We start from the raw sequence: 23,378 nt of genomic DNA, 5'->3' as shown, positions 1-23,378 counted from the left end.
TGTTGCTGTTGCTGTTGCTGTTGCTGTTGCTGTTGCTGTTGCTGTTGCTGTTGCTGTTGCTGTTGCTGTTGCTGTTGCTGTTGCTGTTGCTGTTGCTGTTGCTGTTGCTGTTGCTGTTGCTGTTGCTGTTGCTGTTGCTGTTGCTGTTGCTGTTGCTGTTGCTGTTGCTGTTGCTGTTGCTGTTGCTGTTGCTGTTGCTGTTGCTGTTGCTGTTGCTGTTGCTGTTGCTGTTGCTGTTGCTGTTGCTGTTGCTGTTGCTGTTGCTGTTGCTGTTGCTGTTGCTGTTGCTGTTGCTGTTGCTGTTGCTGTTGCTGTTGCTGTTGCTGTTGCTGTTGCTGTTGCTGTTGCTGTTGCTGTTGTTGTTGTTGTTGTTGTTGTTGTTGTTGTTGTTGTTGTTGTTGTTGTTGTTGTTGTTGTTGTTGTTGTTGTTGTTGTTGTTGTTGTTGTTGTTGTTGTTGTTGTTGTTGTTGTTGTTGTTGTTGTTGTTGTTGTTGTTGTTGTTGTTGTTGTTGTTGTTGTTGTTGTTGTTGTTGTTGTTGTTGTTGTTGTTGTTGTTGTTGTTGTTGTTGTTGTTGTTGTTGTTGTTGTTGTTGTTGTTGTTGTTGTTGTTGTTGTTGTTGTTGTTGTTGTTGTTGTTGTTGTTGTTGTTGTTGTTGTTGTTGTTGTTGTTGTTGTTGTTGTTGTTGTTGTTGTTGTTGTTGTTGTTGTTGTTGTTGTTGTTGTTGTTGTTGTTGTTGTTGTTGTTGTTGTTGTTGTTGTTGTTGTTGTTGTTGTTGTTGTTGTTGTTGTTGTTGTTGTTGTTGTTGTTGTTGTTGTTGTTGTTGTTGTTGTTGTTGTTGTTGTTGTTGTTGTTGTTGTTGTTGTTGTTGTTGTTGTTGTTGTTGTTGTTGTTGTTGTTGTTGTTGTTGTTGTTGTTGTTGTTGTTGTTGTTGTTGTTGTTGTTGTTGTTGTTGTTGTTGTTGTTGTTGTTGTTGTTGTTGTTGTTGTTGTTGTTGTTGTTGTTGTTGTTGTTGTTGTTGTTGTTGTTGTTGTTGTTGTTGTTGTTGTTGTTGTTGTTGTTGTTGTTGTTGTTGTTGTTGTTGTTGTTGTTGTTGTTGTTGTTGTTGTTGTTGTTGTTGTTGTTGTTGTTGTTGTTGTTGTTGTTGTTGTTGTTGTTGTTGTTGTTGTTGTTGTTGTTGTTGTTGTTGTTGTTGTTGTTGTTGTTGTTGTTGTTGTTGTTGTTGTTGTTGTTGTTGTTGTTGTTGTTGTTGTTGTTGTTGTTGTTGTTGTTGTTGTTGTTGTTGTTGTTGTTGTTGTTGTTGTTGTTGTTGTTGTTGTTGTTGTTGTTGTTGTTGTTGTTGTTGTTGTTGTTGTTGTTGTTGTTGTTGTTGTTGTTGTTGTTGTTGTTGTTGTTGTTGTTGTTGTTGTTGTTGTTGTTGTTGTTGTTGTTGTTGTTGTTGTTGTTGTTGTTGTTGTTGTTGTTGTTGTTGTTGTTGTTGTTGTTGTTGTTGTTGTTGTTGTTGTTGTTGTTGTTGTTGTTGTTGTTGTTGTTGTTGTTGTTGTTGTTGTTGTTGTTGTTGTTGTTGTTGTTGTTGTTGTTGTTGTTGTTGTTGTTGTTGTTGTTGTTGTTGTTGTTGTTGTTGTTGTTGTTGTTGTTGTTGTTGTTGTTGTTGTTGTTGTTGTTGTTGTTGTTGTTGTTGTTGTTGTTGTTGTTGTTGTTGTTGTTGTTGTTGTTGTTGTTGTTGTTGTTGTTGTTGTTGTTGTTGTTGTTGTTGTTGTTGTTGTTGTTGTTGTTGTTGTTGTTGTTGTTGTTGTTGTTGTTGTTGTTGTTGTTGTTGTTGTTGTTGTTGTTGTTGTTGTTGTTGTTGTTGTTGTTGTTGTTGTTGTTGTTGTTGTTGTTGTTGTTGTTGTTGTTGTTGTTGTTGTTGTTGTTGTTGTTGTTGTTGTTGTTGTTGTTGTTGTTGTTGTTGTTGTTGTTGTTGTTGTTGTTGTTGTTGTTGTTGTTGTTGTTGTTGTTGTTGTTGTTGTTGTTGTTGTTGTTGTTGTTGTTGTTGTTGTTGTTGTTGTTGTTGTTGTTGTTGTTGTTGTTGTTGTTGTTGTTGTTGTTGTTGTTGTTGTTGTTGTTGTTGTTGTTGTTGTTGTTGTTGTTGTTGTTGTTGTTGTTGTTGTTGTTGTTGTTGTTGTTGTTGTTGTTGTTGTTGTTGTTGTTGTTGTTGTTGTTGTTGTTGTTGTTGTTGTTGTTGTTGTTGTTGTTGTTGTTGTTGTTGTTGTTGTTGTTGTTGTTGTTGTTGTTGTTGTTGTTAGCTGTTCCGAACTTTAGTCGGAACAGCTATTGTAATCGTCGAGATTTTTTTTGTTTTTTATTAGCTGTTCCGAACTTTAGTCAGCTATTGTAATCGTCGAGATTTTTATTTTTTTTTATTAGCTGTTCCGAACTTTAGTCGGAACAGCTATTGTAATCGTCGAGTTTTTTATTTTTTGTTATTATTATTATTATTTTTCTTTCTTTCCTCAAAATCGTATTGACTTAACACATGACTATTCAAATTGTCAAATGTCAAATTATAATTATCAGAAAGTGACAAATCATATATAATATGAAAGTTTATGGCCAACTTAATTTTTAGTTTAATTAGATTAAAATTCTTAATTGATTATTCAAGTTACAGCCGTGTGAATATTTAATTAGGCAATATTGTTAAAGTCATATCTCAAGAATAAAATATCCGATCTCTTTTTTTTTTTCGGTTATGGACTTGTCTTGAAGTGTAGATAAGACTTCCAGCCTAACAATTTCAGTCACGTCATCATGACGTCATACGTTTGCGCGTTTTGTTTTCTGTGTACAAAACATATGGAGCTAAAAGTGGAAACGTTTTACGTGTCAAAAACACAATAATTGACAATAACTTCAAAATAATTTATCTGTTCGTTTTCAAAATTTCATATTCTGTGTTGAAAAATTTATTGATTCTAATAATAGATGTTTCAGTTTTTTTCAAAATCAGTCAAAGTAAGTCAATAATTAATGATTAATTAAAAATCTTGGCATCATGGGTACAACGTGATATGCATTGATCATTGCATTGATACATCTCTTCTATGGTTAGTACAATACATAACAGGGATTTTGTAAACGGCATTGGTTTGGGGTAAGTTGCACACCATCGTGTACTTTATGAAATTTATTAGTACGAAAAACACAATTTTAAGACTGTGACGTCATCACATGTTAATTTGTGCTAATTAGAAGCTTTAATGAGTTTATCTTTGCAGCACTATATCTCAAGAAGTGTACGGCCGATTTCGAATTTTTTTTCAGTATTAGACTCCTTAGGCATAGGAGAATTGCCTCGGGTAATCGTGACCCCGATTTGACCTCTACTTCCGGGTCAACCGGAAGTGGGACCATATCTTAGGAGTTACATAACCGATTTAATTATTTTCTTTAGTTATATACTCCTTAGGCATTAAATTTTGTTGGGGAAAATCCGTGACCCCATTTTGACCTCTTCTTCTGGGTCAACCGGAAGTTGGACCCTTTCTCAAGGACTACACAACCGATTTTCAAACGTCTTTCAGTTATTAACTACTTAGGCATTAAATATTAACTTTGAAAACTAAAACCCCATTCTGACCTTTATTTCCGGGTCAACCGGAAGTTGGACCTTATCTCAAAAACAACACAACCGATTTTCAGAATTTTTCAGTTTTGGGCTCCTTTGGCATTGGACAATCGTATGGGGTTGGTATGACCCCATGTTGACCTTTATTTCCGGGTCAACCGGAAGTGGGACCTTATTTCAAGAACTACACAGCAGATTTTCAAACTTTTTTCAGTTATGGACTCTTTGGGCATTGAAAATCAAGCATGGCTTTCCGTGACCCAGTATTGACCTTTACTTCCGTGTTAACCGGAAGTGGGATCCTATCTCAAGAACTACACAATCAATTTTTAAACTTGTGTTAAATTAATTCAGCACAATGACCATGGCGCCATGCTGACCTTTTTTTGTGTGTTAAAGCTTCTTTTGATTTAGTATCAGATACAATACCGGGTAATCACATGTCAAAGAGTTGTAATGTGTGTGTTTTATTGTAGCAAAGAAAACTATTATTAAAAGAATTCAGGAACAGCTGTGTGATTGTTTACAATCACTATTTCTAGTTATTATTATTATTCTTTCTTTCCTCAAAATCGTATTGACTTAACACTTGACTTTTAAAATTGTCAAATGTCAAATTATAATTATCAGAAAGTGACAAATCATATATCGTATGAAAGTTAATGGCCTAACTTAGTTTTTAGATTTAATTAGACTAAAATTCTTAATTAATTATTCAAGTTACAGCCGTGTGAATATTTAATTAGGCAATATTGTTCCCATCATATCTCAAGAATTAAACATCCAATCCAATTTATTTTTTCGGTTATGGACTTGTCTTGAAGTGTAGATAAGACTTCCAGCCTAACGCTTTCAGTCACGTCATCATGACGTCATACGTTTGCACGTTTTATTTTCTGTGTACAAAACATATGGAGCTAAAAGTGGAAACGTTTTACACGTCAAAAACACAACAATTGACAATAACTTCAAAATAATTTATCTGCTCGTTTTCAAAATTTCATATTCTGTGTAGAAAAATTTACTGATTCTAATTAGAGATGTTTCATTTTTCTTTAAATCAGTCAAAGTACGTCAATAATTAATGATTAATTAAAAATCTTGGCATCATGGGTACGACGTGATATGCATTGATCATTGCATTCATACATCTTCCCGATGGTTTGTGCAATACACAATTGGGATTTTGTAAAAGGCATTGGATTGGGGCAAGTTACATACCATCTTGTACCTTATGAAATTTATTAGTATGAAAAACACAACTTAAAGACTGTGACGTCATCACGTGTTAATTTATGCTAATTAAAAGCTTTAATGAGTTTTTCTTTGCAGCACTATATCTCAAGAAGTGTACAGCCGATTTCAAAGTTTGCTGCTGCTGCTGCTGCTGCTGCTGCTGCTGCTGCTGCTGCTGCTGCTGCTGCTGCTGCTGCTGCTGCTGCTGCTGCTGCTGCTGCTGCTGCTGCTGCTGCTGCTGTTGTTGTTGTTGTTGTTGTTGTTGTTGTTGTTATTATTATTATTTAATTTTATCACAGCATGCAAAAGAAAGATGTCATATTCCTTTGTGCCGGTAACTCCTCGAGTCGGGCTACGTCCCGTAGCCTTAGATCTCAAGAGTCTTTCTCAGGATCCTCGCTGTTCCCAAAAGCGCTGCCTTCTGTAACAGATCTACCCTCACATTTGTCCCTATTTCATCTAGATGTTTCCCCAGTGCTTTGGGAATGGTGCCAAGTGCTCCAACCACCACGGGGACTACTTTTACCTTTACCTGCCAAATCTTACGAAGTTCCCTAGCCAGGTCCTGGTACTTCTCGATCTTTTCCATCTCCTTCGAAGCTACCCTTATATCACCTGGCACAGCTATGTCAATGAGATGACACATCTTTTTCGTCTTATCTAATAGCACAACATCCGGACGCCTATGTGGTATAACATGATCGGTCTGAATGTTAAAGTCCCAAAGGATCTTGACCTGGTCGGTCTCTACAACTTTTTTCCGGAACATGTTCGTACCATTTCGCAAGCACTTTGACACCATACTTCTTACACAGATCCCAGTGAATCACCTTGGCCAGCTTGTCATGTCTTCCTTTGTACTCCGTTTGGGCCATCATACTGCATTCGCTAACAATATGAAATACAGTCTCCTCTGCTTTATTGCACATTCTTCACATAGGATGTGTATTCAAGGGAATGCATGTGTTTGGTATCGCTCTTAAAGACAGTGGACACTATTGGTAATTGTCAAAGACCAGTCTCCTCACTTGCTGTATCTCAACATATGCATAAAATAACAAACCTGTGAAAATTTGAGCTTGATTGGTCGTCCGAGTTGCGAGATAACTATGTAAGAAAAAAACACCCTTGTGACACGAAGTTGTGTGCTTTCATATGCTTGATTTCGAGACCTCAAGTTCTAAACTTGAGGTCTCGAAATCAAATTCGTGGAAAATTACTTCTTTCTCGAAAACTACATCACTTCAGAGGGAGCCGTTTCTCACAATGTTTTTTACTATCAACCTCTCCCCATTACTCGTTACCATGCAAGTGAGGTTTTATGCTGATAATTATTTTGAGTAATTACCAATAGTGTCCACTGCCTTTAAATGCATGGCAATACAGACTTTTGATTTAGAATCCTACAACAAATTTCGTAGTATTCAGCATTTTGCAAAACATATCCTTTCGGAGTAATGTGGTCATAAAAAGATATCGATGTTTATGCCTCCAAATTTGAATATGGTATTGCATTGTTAACACTTCTCATATTGTGTTTTCCAATGACAGGTTATTCTTCCTGCGCGTCGTGCACATTAAACCGATCCAGATTTTCGGCAAAAATATCTTTGGCACGTTATAGTTTTATTATTTTAAATCTTTTATAGGATTTAATCAATCAAACGGTTCAAAACACCAAATTATCCTTTGCCTTTAAGCAGTGGATTTATCACATATTAGTATTGGATTTTAATTAAAAAAAATATATTTAAATTCTTTGTCCACGATGCAATTCAATAATACCAAGTCCTGCTTGGACGAAACATAAACAGATTCTGGCAAAAGTAACCCCTCCTAAATTATCTTCATCGCTGTTTTATGATGACAGACACTATGTGATGTCGAGAATAAGATGAAGAATTTATATGATTTACTTTAGTTTATCAATGGTTGACGGAATACTGATCGGGCTCATGGAGGAATGTTCTTAGGTGACGACGACTGAAGAAAGTAGCCTACACTAACAACTGTTGTTGATACAAATAATTGTATAAGACTAAAAGACCAGACCCCACAGTATGTTTATATAGTGCACATAAATGTTGACAGGGAACTGAGATACGATGGAATAGCATTTTTGATATGGTTGTTGAATTTCCAATGTATTATCCAGTTATGACGGAGCTTCTACGACCCACGACACCTCCATCATGCCCGATCTCAATGCGACTACGTGATCAACACGGTGCAGGGTCAATGGACGAATGGAAGGGACCAAAACCATGATCATCTTTGGCCCAATTTTAAATTCCAATTCATGTCCCGATGGCAGCAAGCCTCATATCGATTAATTGTAAGTTATTGATAAGGGCATATCAGTGTAAGCGATTATTAATAATGCCTTTGAAATAAACTTGCAATCCTATTATGTTATACTTGACTTTCATCCCGCTCTCAGGTTAATTTGCTGAAATAATAAGTTTTCCTTTATGTGGAAAATTAGTTTTTCTTAATTATTATCTCTTTTGACTGTTTGTCAAGGCCTACAACGGACCTTTGACAACCCATCTTGATTGATAACGGAAAACACTGCTCGAGATAAGATTATTAATTAACAAGAGCACGTGAGTAATTCGACATACACAAAACGTTTTACAAGTATTCGTTACGAACCAAGCACTTGACCTGTGTAGACTTCTCCCTCTGACTTCGGGACGCCCACCGTTGCGCTGGAATGATGGAAGGATCAAGCCTGAGAAGATGTCCAAATTCCACTTCCTGAAACTATGGTTAATTTTTTTTATAAGCACTTGAAAACAAGCTTTGCTTGTATGTAAAAAAAAAAAAAAAAATATTATGAGCGAATTTTTAACAACAAGGTGATTGAATTATGTGAAGTCCTCAGGTTTGATATTTCCTAACGTCCGTCCATTTAGCCTGCGACTTGTTTAAGTCTCGCGCTCATTTGACTTTGAGACCTGTTAAAGAGCGCGAGTTTGTTTCTTTCATGCGTTAAAACAATGTACGTGCGAGTCTTTATTTGGCACCCTAAAAAGGGTTTGAACATGTGCAAGACTTGAAGGAACTATGATGGACTTTGTGACGCCTGTAGCAGCCTGGCAAGAGACAAAACATGACATCATTTCCACCAGATGAGCATGCGTATACATCCAAAACAAATGGATAAGCCTGCCCAATCTGTTGTCCACTCAATCTTTCTTTAGTTTTCATATAACTCATCTACACAACCTGAAAAAACCCTGAAAATGTGACCGTTGTGGTGTTGAGCGTATTATGTTTCCCCAAAACAAAGAACATTGGTTTAATGCTCGAAAACATTAAAAGGTATGGATACTTTTTGAAGGACCCAAAACACAATGTATACAGATTACAATAATCTCACATGGTTTAAAGATAATGATGGTAGAAAGCTTCCCTTAAAATATTAGTTGCTGAGGTGCTGTAGTTTTAGAGAAATTTGTATTAAAAACAAGTCACGAAAGTTATTTTAACATTTAAAACCTATTTCCGTGACATTGTTTTATTCATTTCTTAAAAATTACAGCACCTGGGGTGGATTTCACAAAGATCGTCCTAACTTAGGACTAGTCCTAGGCAATGCTAAGAGATAGGACCAGTCCTAAGTTAGGATGAGTTACTGGTCCTAACTTAGCACCAGTCCTATCTCTTAGCATTGCCTAAGACTAGTCCTAAGTTAGGACTACCTTTGTGAAATCCACCCCTGAGCTAATATTATTTTAAGGTAAGTTTTCTACTATCTTTAAACCCTTTAAGTTTAATGTAAATCTGTGGATGTTGTGGTTTGTGTTACAAAAAGTACCCAAATCTTATAAAGCAGAATAGATAACGTCACATCAATTGCCAGTAACCTCATAGCCTTTGTTGGAGTTTCTGTGATATTTTATATGGCCAGCTGGTATCGTCTCTCCCCCTGACTGGTACGTCATTCCAGCCGTCAGCTGTGTAAACACAGTTTGGATATTTATGTATTTTACCGCCCAAATTCCTTCAAGATAGTTCTATGCTCTTCTTTTTAATTTCAGAAAGGCAATTAAAATGTGTGACACGTGTTATTCATTGTTTGTAGCAATAAAGTGACACCGAAATGTAAGTGATCGTTGAAAGTTTGGGTGGGCTGATGTCGGACTTCTGAAGAAGAGGTAGGCGTGGTCCTAAGGCGAACTAGATAGGTGACATGATACGTCTGGACGTTTCAATCAGCTTTCCTCTGGGAGCAGAGTGTCGGGTAGCCTACTATTTATAATATAAAATAGTTTGGTCCCGGCTCAGACATCGATTCCCAAAAAGACAACTGATTCGAAAATTCATGCTTCGCGATACAGCTCGATGCTCTAACATGAAGATTCTGTTCCCCGCATTATGGCGAACTGTGTACACATTTCTGGTAGCACCCTCTTTTGAATTCTCCTCCTCCAGCCAATAATTTGCGAAAAAATATCCGGTGACAGAAGTTCCCTATGGCACAGTGTGGCAGAAGTTTATGCCACCCGCCCCCCCCCCGCCCCCACCTCCCATATAGCGATCTGTGGGTGCGTTCGTTTAGCTTCCCTAGGTCTACCCCGGTGTGTGGCGGTTTCTTTTCCCAGGACGAGTGTGTGCAGATAGTTACCCACGTTCGTCCTGGTAAAAAAAAACGCCACGCACAGAGGTCGACCCAGGGGAGCTAAACGAAAGCACCCATAGTACAGACATCTTCCGATAGCGCCCTCTTTTGAATGCTCCTCCTTGATCCAGCCCATGCTAATTTCTCATTTGAAAACCGGGGCGGCGGGGGTAAGCAGACAGGTGAAAACCATTACATTTACAGCTTCTTTGCTCACTAAATGTGCGTTTTTCTGTCCTTCTACTCAGTATCCATTATATAAAACAGCTTACCTCTGCCTTATTCAAACACACACACATTGATTGTTAAGACAAGATACACCCGTCGTAGGAATTAATTTTCTAACATTTTATATCATAATTTCATACATAAATTCAAGATTTACTACGTAAAAAATATAGCTGAACAAATTTTGAGATGTACCCCCTCCAAATATCACAAAATATTTCAAAACAATAAAATGTAAGATTTATACATTACCACTATTTGCTTGCAGGGATGCGTTACTAATTATCAAAACGTTGGTGTGCTCCATAATAATTCTAAATTAAACGTGCCTTGCATTAAAGTCACAGCTTAAAGGTAGTGTATACATTTAGTTTTTTTAACCGTTCGATTGGTTTAACCATAATAGTAGTAAGATAGGCAGTACGTTTTGACAATAATTTCATCTCAAAAGATCGTAGTTTTGTTGCCGAATACCTTGAGCAGTTATGCCCTTGCAGGAAGTATAATTCTTAAATGGAATGCACAAACTGAGAAGTGTTTATGCCTGACATGTTTTTTCAGATTAGCATATTTTGCAACTCCATTTCTTTTAAAACCACGTTACTTAAAGCAGAGTAAACTTCTTAAAATTTCGTAAATTCTCAATAGCTGCGGTGCTACCTAGGCCTATGTGTCAATGTATTGTTGAGTAAAGAAATATCCTCCCTTTAATCCCATACAACACGTCACGGAAGCCAATTAAGGATTTAAAACGAAAACTGTTGCTATGGTTTCAGATGCAAACGTGCTTTACGCAAGCCCTATTTCTCAGTTCTAACCTCAACGTTCATGAATGGCAGATGCGATGTAGCTTTTTCTGAAATACTTATCTGAAATTGCTCACACAATCTAAACTAGTTTCAAATCCAGTATTGTTTGAAGCTTTGCATGGTGTGGAGAAATAGGAAGAAACTATCGGGTACAACCATGCGTAATTCGAGCAGAGTCTACTCTTCGAAACGTCGAGACCAAACCGGCTCTTCACAGAGCCAACACTCACACTAAATAGATTAACACATGGTTTACTCGCAAGTTTACTCTTTATTTATACCTTCTTCCTAGTTTCAAATCGTGTTGTGTTGAACTCCAAGGAAGTCTTGATCTACCCATTGGAGCAGAATCAGCAAGGTAAGACATTCCATACACTTGTCTGTTTTTTATTCCTTAAAGTCAAATCTCCCCAGCCCTTTGGTTCTGAACTGTTCGATTGTTTTTGATTAGTTCAACTCAAATTCAATTCAAATATAAAATTCAAATACACATTCATATTATATAATCGTATATTTCTAATATCAATAATAATATGTATTTAAAACAATAAACCTGTTGGAAATTTAATTTCAAAATGCGGTTGCGTTTTTAAAGATACTTTTCATGCAAGGTATATGTTTCTCCTACTGAAATGTTAAACAAATATTTCAGCAACTCAGTTTTCAGTTCCATTAATTAATCAAACTGCAAAAACACGTTATGCAGCTGAGAAAACAATCACGTTAAATCATCGTTTTCAAACAACATGACGTTACTTTTTCCCACATGCCACGCAATTGTTCTTTACGAAAGTTTTTCTTATTCTTATCGGCCAATGCCCAGTCTTTTTTTACTCTTCTTCTCAGGTCCCAAACACTGAAGGAAAGTTTCATTTGATATTTCATGATGGCCAGCTCAATGATATTTTTCACTGCATGGGCGACAGTTATTGTGATAACTACTTCATGTTATTATACAAGTACCACATGCCCACCAATATCTCGTGGGCAAATCCTACGTTCCGGAGTCGCTCATCAATTCTACCCTGGCCCAATGCGAGATCATGTGCTTAAAGGAGCAACCTTTCGCAACATTTCATGTCGTACATATGTATTATGTGCCACATTCTGTCTGCTTGAAGATGCATGTAAGTCCTTTAACTTCTGCATGGACGACGAGCTCTGTCAGCTTAACTCAGCTGTGTATTCTGAAAACGAGACCTCACTGCAGAAATCTAGCGGCTGTCTCTACTTTGACGAATCGTTCCATACCAAAGGTAACAGCTCATTTCAACCAAATTAACTTAATGTGATAAATGCCAATATTTGTACAGCAAAAATAATTAATTATGTTTGGTCCTACGTAGTTGAGTTAGTTTTCCGTTAGTACATCACAAACACGAATCTGATAGGAAATCGTGATTTAAAAGCACTGGACACGTTTGGTGATTGTCAAAAACCAGATCCAAACAAATGCATAAAATAACAAAACTGAACATTTGTCATCGAAATTGCAGAAAGAAATATTGAGAGAAAAAACACCCTTAGTGCACAGATCTTAATGCTTTCGCTTCAGGCCTGAAGTCTTTCTCAGATCCAAATATTTTAGTGAGAAATTACCTCTTTCCCAAAAATACTGGGTTACTTCAGAAGGAGTCATTTCTTAAAGTGTTTTATGTCAACAGCTCTCCGATGCTTCTTTAATACCAACGTGTCTCGTGTCTTTATAGGGAAAATATCCTACAAATTGTTTGACCATGGAAACTGATTGCCAGAATGTTTGATCAGGGCAGGACCGGCAGGTGTCTTTCTTAGGCTAAGGAAAATGTTCACTTGGTGGTTTGTTTTTATTGCGGGGCTCTCCGCCTGTTCCGGTTAAACGGTTACATGGTTGTACTGTTGTACGGTTGCACAGTTATATGGTTACACGGTTGTACGGTTACACGATTACATGGTTGCAAGGTTACATGGTTACTTGGTTACACGGTTGTACGGTAACACAGTTACAAGGCTACACGGTGTGCCGGTCACACAGTTAAACGCCTGTGCCGGTAACAAGGTTACATGGTTACACGGTTGTACGGTAACACGGTTACAAGGTTACACGGTGTGCCTGTCAAACGGTTAAACGCCTGTGCCGGTTACAAGGTTACACGATTACATGGTTGCAAGGTTACATGGTTACACGGTTACACGGTTACAAGGTTACAAGGTTACACGGTTGTTCGGTAACACGGTTACAAGGTTACATGGTGTGCCAGTCACACAGTTAAACGCCTGTGCCGGTAACAAGGTTACAAGGTTACACGGTTGTACGGTTACAAGGTTACAAGGTTACACGGTTGTTCGGTTACATGGTTACAAGGTTACACGGTGTGCCGGTCACACAGTTAAACGCCTGTGCCGGTTACAAGGTTACAAGGTTACACGGTTGTACGGTTACACGGATACACGATTACATGGTTGCAAGGTTACATGGTTACACGGTTACATGGTTACACGGGTTAACCAACCATAAATCCATGAAGCCGGTTACACGTTCACGTTTTGGGGTTCAGTTACCGTCAAATTCAGTCAGAATGTTCCTTGGATGCTTCGACAGGAATTAAGATCTAGCTGTCGTTGATATCAAACTACATGTACTTTTTCTTTTTACTTTTGATCATGGAGGTTTGTTACCAACGTTATTATTCATTGTCTAATAGTGGCTCACACGGACTCATTAATGCAGCATTAAAATATTTTTCAACTATATGATTTTTAACAAATACAGATAAGAAGCCCTTGCCATCGACATCCTCAACTAACGTGCTTTGCCAGACCAGCATTACCACAGAGAACGGTACCTCTGATTTATTTACTGTTCTGCCAAATGCAAGCGAGCCAATACGTCTAGAGTTCACAGCAGACTGGGACAATGCTAATGCCTACGTTCATTTGGCATTTGAACAAATAAATGGTCCTCATTGGTACTCAGTTGAATGTAAGTTTTCTCTGTCCTTTATTTTATTTTAACATTATTTTATAGGTGGGTGGCCTGGTTTTATGCATTAATATTAGCTGTATGAAAAGACTGTCATGGGACCAACAATGTGAGTTTTAGGAAAGCGAAACAAATATTCTGATTAACAACAAAGCAGTGCTTTCTCCGCACAGTTCATTAATGTTTAGCACCAACTTACACTTTTTGATACAAACTTGACAGAATGTTCTTTGAAAAGTTCTTTAAACAAAACCCAGAAATGTCGTGGTTGAAGAGGTGGGTACAAGGTACGAGAGTGTCGCATAGTTTATAAGTCTTCACTTGTTGATGTTGTTGTTTTGTTTTTTTAATTTAAGTTCACTTCCATCCTCAAGTTATCTATGATCATGTTTATGAAGCAAACCTTGTCGGTGAACAACAACAAAATATGACATAGGTTGCTAGCATTCATGTCTGGCTTATATTGATTGGTATAAAAGTAAACACTTTAATGAAGGCATGTATCTTTTACCTCCTGCGTTTCAGGCCCTCGCAGTGGGTTTGAAACATTAAACAGATAAAAACATAAGTCTCTTTTGCTTTCTGTGCATTTCTAATTGTTTTCCACTGTTATTTTAGACAATCAAATTTTGTTTTGTTTTCTCTTTGCAGTACATAAAGCAAAATTCTCGATCTACAACATAATCACTAAGGAATACACCGGTGAACAGACGACTGACTTGACCGTCAAGGGCAAACCTGTTGTCGTAACACTTGATGCTGGCCTATTAACCCTTGCATCAGAGGATGGTTCATTTAGTTACCGGGTACCATTTGTGAACATGACTTGGGATGTCCATTTTTCAAGCATCGGTAAAGTTGATTGGGTTGTTAACGATCCGTGCATACCGCCGTCTACCAACTAAGCATTGATAGAGACAACTAAATAATAATTAACAAGTTATCGGACTAAGACGCTCGATTGGGGAAAGCAAAATGTGATTTTGATTTATCTAATCTCTTTGATGTGCTTCACTTTCCATGTTGATTCTCGAATATCCCCATAGTATCTGCATTGTGGTAACAAACAAACAACACAAGCAACTTGAAGATTGTGGTATTGTAGTGGAGTTAATAGAGACGAGATAGACATCGTTGTCTTATTATCATTGTTTGAACTGTGTTGGACTGTATATTTTTCTTGTCATTGCTTGCCAGTTTTCGCTTGTACTCTTTTGCTGAGTTTAAACTTATTGAACCTTGTTGGTATTTCAGATATGGACTAAGTGTTTATATATAGTGTAGGGATTTTGTTTCTAAATGTTACTCTGTAAGCGTCATGGAGCATTGTTTTCGATGAGTTTGGCGCTACATGAATTTTTACTTTTATTTGTAAATAAACATTACTTGCAGTTGTTTTTCTTCATTGCATCTGAAGAATATAGTTGTTGTTATGAAAGCTTATGTAGATAATATATTTCTTACTAAAAAGTGCTATAATTCATTACGAAAAATATTCATCAAACCAACCATTGATTTGGCATTGCACGAATCCATTGAAGGAAAGGTACACTATTGGTAATCGTCAAAGACCAATGTTCTCACTTGGTGTATCCCATCGTAAGCATAAAATAACAAGCCTGTGAAAACTTGAGCTAAATTGGTCATTGAAGTTGCCAGAAAATGATGAAAGAAAAAACACCCTTGTTGGGCGAATATATATGTGCTTTCATATAAGAGTAAAAGACTTCTAGCTAGAAGTCTTTTATTATTTTAGTGAGAAATTAACTCTTTCTCTCAAAAACTACGTTTCTCTACTTTCCCACATTGTTTTATACTACCAACAGCTCTCCAATGCTAGTTACCAAGTCAATTTTTAAGTTAATTTTTATTATTATTATTACCAAACGCGTACCTTCCCTTAAAAAAAATGTAGAATAGCTGGGCATGAAAAGAAGACACTTGGACTGTCATGGGTGTGGTGTGGGTTACGGGCTAGTGTTTGGGATGGTGTGAAAATGATATTGTCTTTGAGTAGGATTAGGGTTGGGGGTATGGATTATGGGTAAGGGTCTAGGTTAGGGTTTGGGCTGGTGTACAAAATATTGTCTTGGAAAAGGGTTCGGGCTTGTGTGAAATGTGTTAGGGTTTTGAAGGGGTTAGACAAGCAAAGCTCCAATCTTAACCATAACTCAAACCCTTTACCGTTAATCAAACCCAAACCCTGACCATTCAACAAAACCCAAACCATTAACACCAAACGCAAAACCCTAACCGTTAAACATACCCCCCCCCCCCAAAAAAAAAAAAAAAAAAAACCAAAAAAACAAAACAAAAACAAAACGTCAACCCCAAACCCTAATCCTTCACCAAACCCAAACCATTAACACCAAACCCTAAACACCAACATCAATCCTAACCAAAAAAAAACTATCAAAATCAACCCTTCCCATGGCTTATGCCTTATTCATCCCTTACCCTAACCTTAAAATCCCCTTGCCAAAACCCCAACAAAATATCTCATGAATGTCATATTAATGTTATTAACCCCTAACCCTTCCCTTGCCCTTCTGGAATTCACAAAAATGCAAAAAATATCGAACACAAACAACACTGATATGAGTTTAATTTTCTCAATATTTTATTATCCTTGGCACCTATATGACTGGTACCCAAAGCTACAAAATAATTCATAAATTGAGTTGACAAGATTTTTTTTGAGTGGGTGTCACAGTTTTCTCTTCCAACAATAACATATAAATTGTTTGTCATCTATCTAAAAAAGAAAGTCCTTTCTACTGTACACCAAAAATCTGCCACTAAAAGAAGGCAGATCTCCTTATTTTTTTTTACAAAAGAGATAATTCTTTTACTAACCATAAACAAAGAACAGTATTATAGTCAGCCAAGTTTTACATTTGTATTCAGTTATTTACTAAGACTTGCCAAAATTTTCGTTTTCTCGCTTATTTTGTCAGACAGAAAAACTTGAAAAACAGATACATTGTTGAAAGGCAGGGACATAAACTGACAGCTGACTTAATCAAGTCTAATTGTCATACAAACACATAGTCTAGATACATCATTATCAGCTGAATTGAACCACATCACCTGTTAACCAAAGAATCACATTAAATATGCAAATTGAGTCTGCAAATACTTTACACCTTTTCCGTACGGAAATATCATACAGCTGTACAATTCACTGGTAATGCTTGAAAATTATATTAGTTTAGAGAAATTGGCAAAAAACTACGTACAAACAGAAAAAAAAATGCAAAGTAATTTAAATAATTTCTATGACACATAAGAAATATTCAATTTTCAACAGAAATGTAGAGTTATGTTTCAGTGACACGCAGTTTCATGATAAATAAAAAAATAATAATAAAAAAAATGAAATTGGTCACACATATGTTCCTTTAGCTATACAAAGCATAGGGAAACCACATTTTATTTTTACAACTTAACTGTAAATGTTTATTTGGGTTAAAGGAACATTACAGCATTGGTATGAAAACACTCGTCAAAGATCACAAATCACAATAAAACATTCACTGTCAAAGGATGATAGTAAAAATATCCCTTGAAATACTTCCGTCTGAAATGTCATCTTTCGTGAGAAATAAATAAAACTAATTTCCTGTATGGAGCTTATTGCTCAGTGAGCGTTTTATTCACTTTTGTTTTAAATCGATGTCATGCAAAAAGTGTAATTGGTTTTTCACTCTTTTCTTGCGACAAAGAAAGCTGATCGATCTCAAACTTCTATAGGTTTGGCAGTATGGTGTAGTACATAAAGTACTTACACTGCCAGCAACCGTTTTGTTAGCAAAAACCAATTCTGTAGCGTTCCTTTAAACAAATCTATAATGTATGCAATAGAAAAGGCTGTGCCTTGCAAGTTATACAAACACATTTATTTCAATGACAAAAATCAATTTCCCTCAGAATGTCTCAGTACTATGTATATGTTGCTGAATTAAGACCGACCAACCTCCCGGAAGCTAACATCAATACACTTTGCACAATCAAATTGAAGTCTTTTTCTTAAACTGCAGTCCTTCGAGACTACAGTGTCTTCACTCTCTTGTTTACGTTTCACTTGGAATTTCTGCGCAGTCAACCATTTTGTTTTCAGGTGTCTCTTGCATCTTACGCACCCTCCCCCTTTTCGTTTAATTTGTTGTAAAAAAATACAATGTCCATTTTGTGTTCAGTAGGAATAACTGCAAAAGCCAATCATGACTTTGATTCAAAAAGCCAATCTTAATTTTGGTTAAACCATTTTTTCCTGTAGCACAGTCATTTCATTATTATTAAATTTCATTTGTCATTGTTGTACTTGTGTTTGATTAAATAAAATAAATATTTTTAAATGTACAAGTCTGTATTTTATGGACAGAAACTTCAAATACTCATGGAAGTGTATGCAGCCCCAAGCGCCTCACCTAATAAAAATGCAATCATTAATTTTTGCTCCATCTTCGTTTGATCCTGGCTTTTTTATCTCAAAACAAAAAGGCCACGAATAAGCATTGATTCAAGTCATGACTTGATGTAAGGTTGTGTCTGAAAAAATGGTTGTGGCTACAGCTAGACAAGTAGCCAGATTCAACATGACCAATGAACACATCTTTAGCAAAAGAGTCTTGTTTCTGACCTGAACAAGTATCCATACCTCTCATGCAAGAACAAAACAACTCACAATCCAAATTCCTGTCTTCAAGTTGAACCATTCAGAACATCTTGTCAACTTGAATCAATGCCCAATTAGGAATAACCCCAAATGAAAATCATCATCTGAACAGAGCTTAATGGTTTATAACTAATTTAAATTGCATGTGTCAATCTTATATTTTATAGAATTGACATAACTGTTGCAACAGTTGAATTCATTGTTAAAATACACAATTTAAAAAAAAAAAACATACAGATTTTCACAGAACAAATTGTTCTAGTAAGAATTTCTAGTATGTTTTGGTGATTTGTAAGAAAATTTCACAGAATTTTTGTTTCTAATATGAATTTCATAATCAGTAGGACTTCAGACTAAAATTACCATCAAAAGAAATCAGCAGAATTATTATGATATAACATGATTGTTGACATCCCATTTACTAGAAAAATACCAGCATGACAAATTTCAGCTCAGTGATTAAGGGTGGTAATAAACCTGTGTAAATTTATAACTAATTCATTTCATGGAACAATTAAATAATAGGAATGGGAATTTCTATAGAATTCATTATTATGCTCAGCATCTAACATTATTCAATTAAAAATATTTCAAGTATAAATTCAGCAATCGTCAAAATGTGAAAGCAACCCTTGATGACATCAACAGAAAAAAAATATTATGACTCCCCCCCCCCCCCAATCCATTCTTTGAACCAACTTTACAGACATATCCAAGAAACAATGCTGTGGCTATATTACTGGGAATAAACTATCCTATACTATTCATTTTATTTTCAATTATTAAAGACACAGGACACAATAGCCAAAAACCCCATGGAGAGAATTAAAGAGGAAGTTTCCATTTAAGATGTTGGGGGGAAAAACCCCAGAGAATTATTTCAGGGAAAACTCATGTCATCAGGTAGGGACTACAACCCAATCTACTTAGTGCTCCGACAGGATTTGACCCAGGGTCCCTGAGGTGAAGGAAGATACCACTATACCAACCCAATCGCCAAACAATCAGCATTTTGCATCACAAGTATCTTTGTTCAATGAGTTGAGAGTAAAACCTACGCAATACGCACAAACGTAAATGCGTCCCAGTTTGTGCAGGATATACGTCACATGCGCTAATTTCTGCCACTCTAGCCATTTTGGAAGTCAAGAGTAAGCGTTTAAAGGCTGTGTTGCCGAAAATGCTCACAACATTAGTACGCAAGGACATTGACTCCAAAAATGGCACAACAAAAATTATTGTTATGATTACATCAGGTGATTTGGATCAATATCAGTACTTCATAAAAAATTAGTGCTTAGCGCAGAGCAGCAAACAGATTACCTGCTAATAAGCCGTGTCATAAATGATGCCTGGAATTGTAAACCTACTTAAGTTTGCTTAGCAGATCGACAAGATCTAAGCCACATATCAAATGGTGATCAGAATGGAATACTTTTACGGACACTTGGTGGCAGCAGACTTACTAGGTAATTCCATTGCTATTGGAAATGTGAGCATAGAATGACTCAACTCTGCTGCCACCTAGCATTAAAAAAACTCCCATTGGAACTACAAATAATTATGATTTATTTTTCCTATGGGAAATAATTAACCCAGTTAGAAATAAAACTCTGACTTTTCTTGAACTTTCAAACAAAATCCACAGAGGAAGTGGGCAGGAATTTGACTGCAAGACCGACTGCAACCCAAAGAGCAAAATTAAAAGGGAAAAAAAACCATTTAAACATCTTGACATTTGCGAGGGACCATACTGGACATGATCTACAGATTCAAAAATGTACATGGAATAAACCTTTACATATACATGTAGTTCCAAAATTATTACAAATTATTCAGGAAAAAAACCCTCAACAAATTAGGCTGAAAAAGGTTGTTTAAGCTTCTCCATATATATATCACATAAAAATTACAAAAAATGTTCAACTGTATTTATAAAAACCTTTTTGTTTGTTTGTTTTTGAAAAACAAAATCGTCAAAACTGTTTGCTGGAAGAAATCTTGTTTGATGACCCAGTGAGGGGCAAAGTGGATTGAATATTGAATGCTCATTAGTAAGCTGTTTTTTTTTATCTTGGATACCAACTTCCATTTCAAGTGATGTTTTTTTTGTTTATTTTGTCATCAAAGTGAAGTTGCAAAATATGATAAAAGGAGCATAAATATTGTTAGAATTCCAGAATTCCATTTATACCACTGAACTAGTAGATGTATGGTAAATATCAAAAAAGCTGAAGTTTTTTTCAACTTGAGCTAGGCTGATGAACAAGCGCCATATAAACAAAATACTGCCATGAGTTTTGGGAAAATTACTTCAGATAAAAAATACTTCAAGCTGTCAAGATGGACGTCATGTAACTAAGGCTGTGTCTGAATTGGCGGCTACGGCTACGGCTATGGCTGTTGCTAAGGGTGTTGCTAAGGATGTCCTATACTTCAAAGCATGATGTCATGGAAATCTAGCTGTAGCCATAGCTGTAGCTTCAAAATCGCCGCACTATGATAGTTACCAGTGTTGCTTGGACCGGGATTTCACCAAGACTCCTTTGGCATATGAGCTATTGTTAGTTAGACCTGTCTAGGCCAATATTATGAAACCAAGTAGTAAACTGTGCTTTGAAACAAACGTTTGCAACGAAGATTGCTACGAAGATTGCGACACCAGATGTCTACAACCATGAAATGCAGCCATATGATCATATGCTAATAAGGTTTCTAATGTTTACTTGGCTAAGATCTCTCAAGTCCATATCTTTGATTATCCATTTTAAAGGACAATAAGAAATCAACTTCAAGATAGATTCTGCTTGAATATGATTTAATTTTTCTTATAAACTTTCAATGGTTATCTGCAATTCATCACAAGAACAAGCCTAGAGGTACAGAATTAAAATATAAAAATTGTTCCACCTTTTGTGTCTTAAATGGAATTCGACAGAAGTTCCTTTGTATTTTAAGCTTTTGTAAAAGTTTTACCAACTTTTGGTAAAGGTAATAACTTTTGAATGAAAACACAACCATTTTTAAAGTGTACTTATTACTGTCCTACAGAAGAATCGAACCTTCTTCAGAATGTAGGGCAGACCATTGTTCATCAATGTTGTTGAAGGTTTCAAATCTCGTTGCAATCAAGTTGAGGGTAGCTGCAGGCATGACGTACAGTGTTGCAAAACATTAATGGTATAAAGACTGCAACCAGTGCTATTAAGTAGGTATTTCAGACAGTGTTGTTGTAGACAACTCATGTCATTTGACATTCACTACAACCACATCTTCATGTCAAAGCACACTATATCCAAGGAAAAAACAAAACGGCTTTCCCCAAAAAAGTCCTCCTTTCAGCATTTTAAATAACTTCATTCAAAACAAATAAGTCTCAGATCTAAATAAGACAACATCCGAAGCCATGATAGTTGATGTCTATCTTGAATGAGAATCCTTCTCAGAATGTTTGTCTTTTTGTGACGGTTCGGCCGGTGAAGAGTTCCTCACACTGGGAGGTAAAGCCAGGCTAGGGGAGGAAGTCCGACTCCTGGGACCAGCAGGGTTTAACCCAATACTCGTAGATGGGATAAGAGGAGGGGGTTGGGGTGCGGTAGACGGGGAACCGTTCCTATGCACATTGTTTTGGTACATCATACTATTCCGAAACAAACTGAGTCCAGTGGATACCGGTGGCATTAAACCCATAGGTCTTCCTTGTAAGCAGAGAGCTGGGTCCACACCAAGTAAGCGTGCACGGTCCGCTTCGTCACGAAGCATACGATCTCGTTCCTCCATGTAGTGCTGTATACGCTCTTGCTCCAGTCTACGGAGTGGATCTAAACCTAAGGGATTATCACGTGTGAAATCATGAGGCTCTCGATCGCGGAATCGTTCATGGTCCATGAGTGGGCCCATGGGTTGAAGAGTTGACCGCATTAAACGATCTCTTTCATACTCCCTCAAGTCAGGTCTTATCATACCTTGCTCTCGCTGCAACTGAAGAGTCTGCTCTAAGCCTCTTCCAAAATGATCCCAGTGGATCCCAACCGGGCCAGGCGGCCTCTCCAATGGGTGCATTGGAGGTCCTAGCTGGGCTGCAGCGGCTGCCGCCATGCGACTGCGTTCAAATAAAGACATCCCAGGTGCCATGCTCATTGCAGGATGCAAGGGATGTGAGTTATGTACAGGTCGCTCCTTCTCTGGTGGAGCTACTTCTTTCCGTTCCTCTTTGCTGGGTAACAACCCATGCACATTATTGAAAGCACTCTCCGACTTACTGGCATGCATATTGTCATTGGCTGGTCGGTAGTGTGAGTCCCTGATTGGGGAGCGGGATGAGAACTCACGACTTCTGCCGTGCTCTCCGGGGATTGGACGTGGTTCATGATCCCTGTGGTGGTGATCTCCGTCCCGTGATGGCCCTCTGTCATGATTCTGGACAGTTCTGTTTGAGTCTCGTTCATCGCGGCGGTGTTCGGAATCGTTGGGCCAGCTGTGGGTCAATGGTGAGATTCTCTCCTTGCCTGGTCTGGTTTCACTTTCTCTTCGTTCCCTAGAGTTGCAAAGGTAGAATACATGCCGTTATTAACAAGGAAATAAACTCACAATGGTAAAGGAATTTTCATTTGAGAGGGTGCAGAATTCTAAAAGTGGCAAGCTTGATGTAACTCTTAAATGATGTTATAACAAGCTTGCCACCTTTATAATCAAAAAAGGAAGTTTTTACAAACAGCTTTGAAGAAATTATTAGCTTCATCTTTTTTTTTAATTTAAAACACACAAGCTTATTTCATGATAAAAATGATAAAAACCTAAAGGGAAAAGCTCCTGCAGAAATTTTAATTTTGTTTTTGTGATCGTCTTCACTAACAGCTACAGTTATAGTTGAGAACAATATTATAAACACCCCCAAAACTCAAAATCAAAACTTTAAAACTTGTACAAGATAAGTATTACAATTAAAGTGAGGTAGGGGGAGCACCATTTGTAAATCTCTTTCGTGTAAGAGTTGGTTCTGAAAAGAACAGGTGCTTGACAACTTAACTTTTTGATCAGTATGCTCTGATTGTCTTACGGAGAATGCTGGACTGTGATTGCTGCTTAAGAGATGGAGATAAGCACGGAGCAAACTGAGCGAAAAGTTAAGTTGTCACCCACCGGTTCTTCTCAGAACCAAATCTACTCAAAAGAGATTTACACATATGGTGCTACGGCAAACCTCAAGCAAAGTTGCAAATCCTACAAAGTA

The 23,378-nt window shown here is 37.0% G+C and overlaps 2 protein-coding genes across 9 annotated transcripts in view; one reads left to right on the top strand and one right to left on the bottom strand.

Annotated features, from left to right (window-relative positions):
- The first annotated feature begins 7,148 nt into the window (after window positions 1-7,148).
- Window positions 7,149-14,406, top strand: LOC139938119 (uncharacterized). Its single transcript, XM_071933498.1, has 5 exons — window positions 7,149-7,176; window positions 10,798-10,863; window positions 11,627-11,761; window positions 13,258-13,467; window positions 14,119-14,406. The coding sequence occupies exons 1-5, from the start codon at window positions 7,149-7,151 to the stop codon at window positions 14,370-14,372; spliced, it is 693 nt and encodes a 230-aa protein (XP_071789599.1). The 3' UTR covers window positions 14,373-14,406.
- A 1,659-nt stretch (window positions 14,407-16,065) lies between these two features.
- The window catches only part of LOC139938067 (autism susceptibility gene 2 protein homolog), a 225,433-nt gene continuing 218,120 nt past the window's right edge, over window positions 16,066-23,378 (bottom strand). For all 8 annotated transcript variants that reach the window (XM_071933437.1, XM_071933438.1, XM_071933440.1 and 5 more), the window contains one exon: window positions 16,066-22,682. In XM_071933437.1, the coding sequence (XP_071789538.1) occupies window positions 21,566-22,682 (1,117 nt within the window). In that variant the 3' untranslated portion in view covers window positions 16,066-21,565. The remainder of the gene's footprint in view (window positions 22,683-23,378) is intronic.

The sequence above is a fragment of the Asterias amurensis genome, chromosome 6 (assembly GCF_032118995.1).
Source record: "Asterias amurensis chromosome 6, ASM3211899v1".
NCBI lineage: Eukaryota > Metazoa > Echinodermata > Asteroidea > Forcipulatida > Asteriidae > Asterias > Asterias amurensis.
The sequence above is the reverse complement of the archived record's forward strand: the minus strand, read 5'-3'. Positions and strand labels throughout refer to the sequence as shown.

What these genes read in the sequence shown, in the direction of transcription:
- LOC139938119 (XM_071933498.1), top strand. Translation starts at nt 7,149, where the DNA reads ATGGCAGCAAGCCTCATATCGATTAATT. An exon ending in AAGCCTCATATCGATTAATT is followed by an intron (nt 7,177 to 10,797) that starts GTAAGTTATTGA and finishes CCTTCTTCCTAG; the next exon opens with TTTCAAATCGTGTTGTGTTG. An exon ending in TCATTGGTACTCAGTTGAAT is followed by an intron (nt 13,468 to 14,118) that starts GTAAGTTTTCTC and finishes TTCTCTTTGCAG; the next exon opens with TACATAAAGCAAAATTCTCG.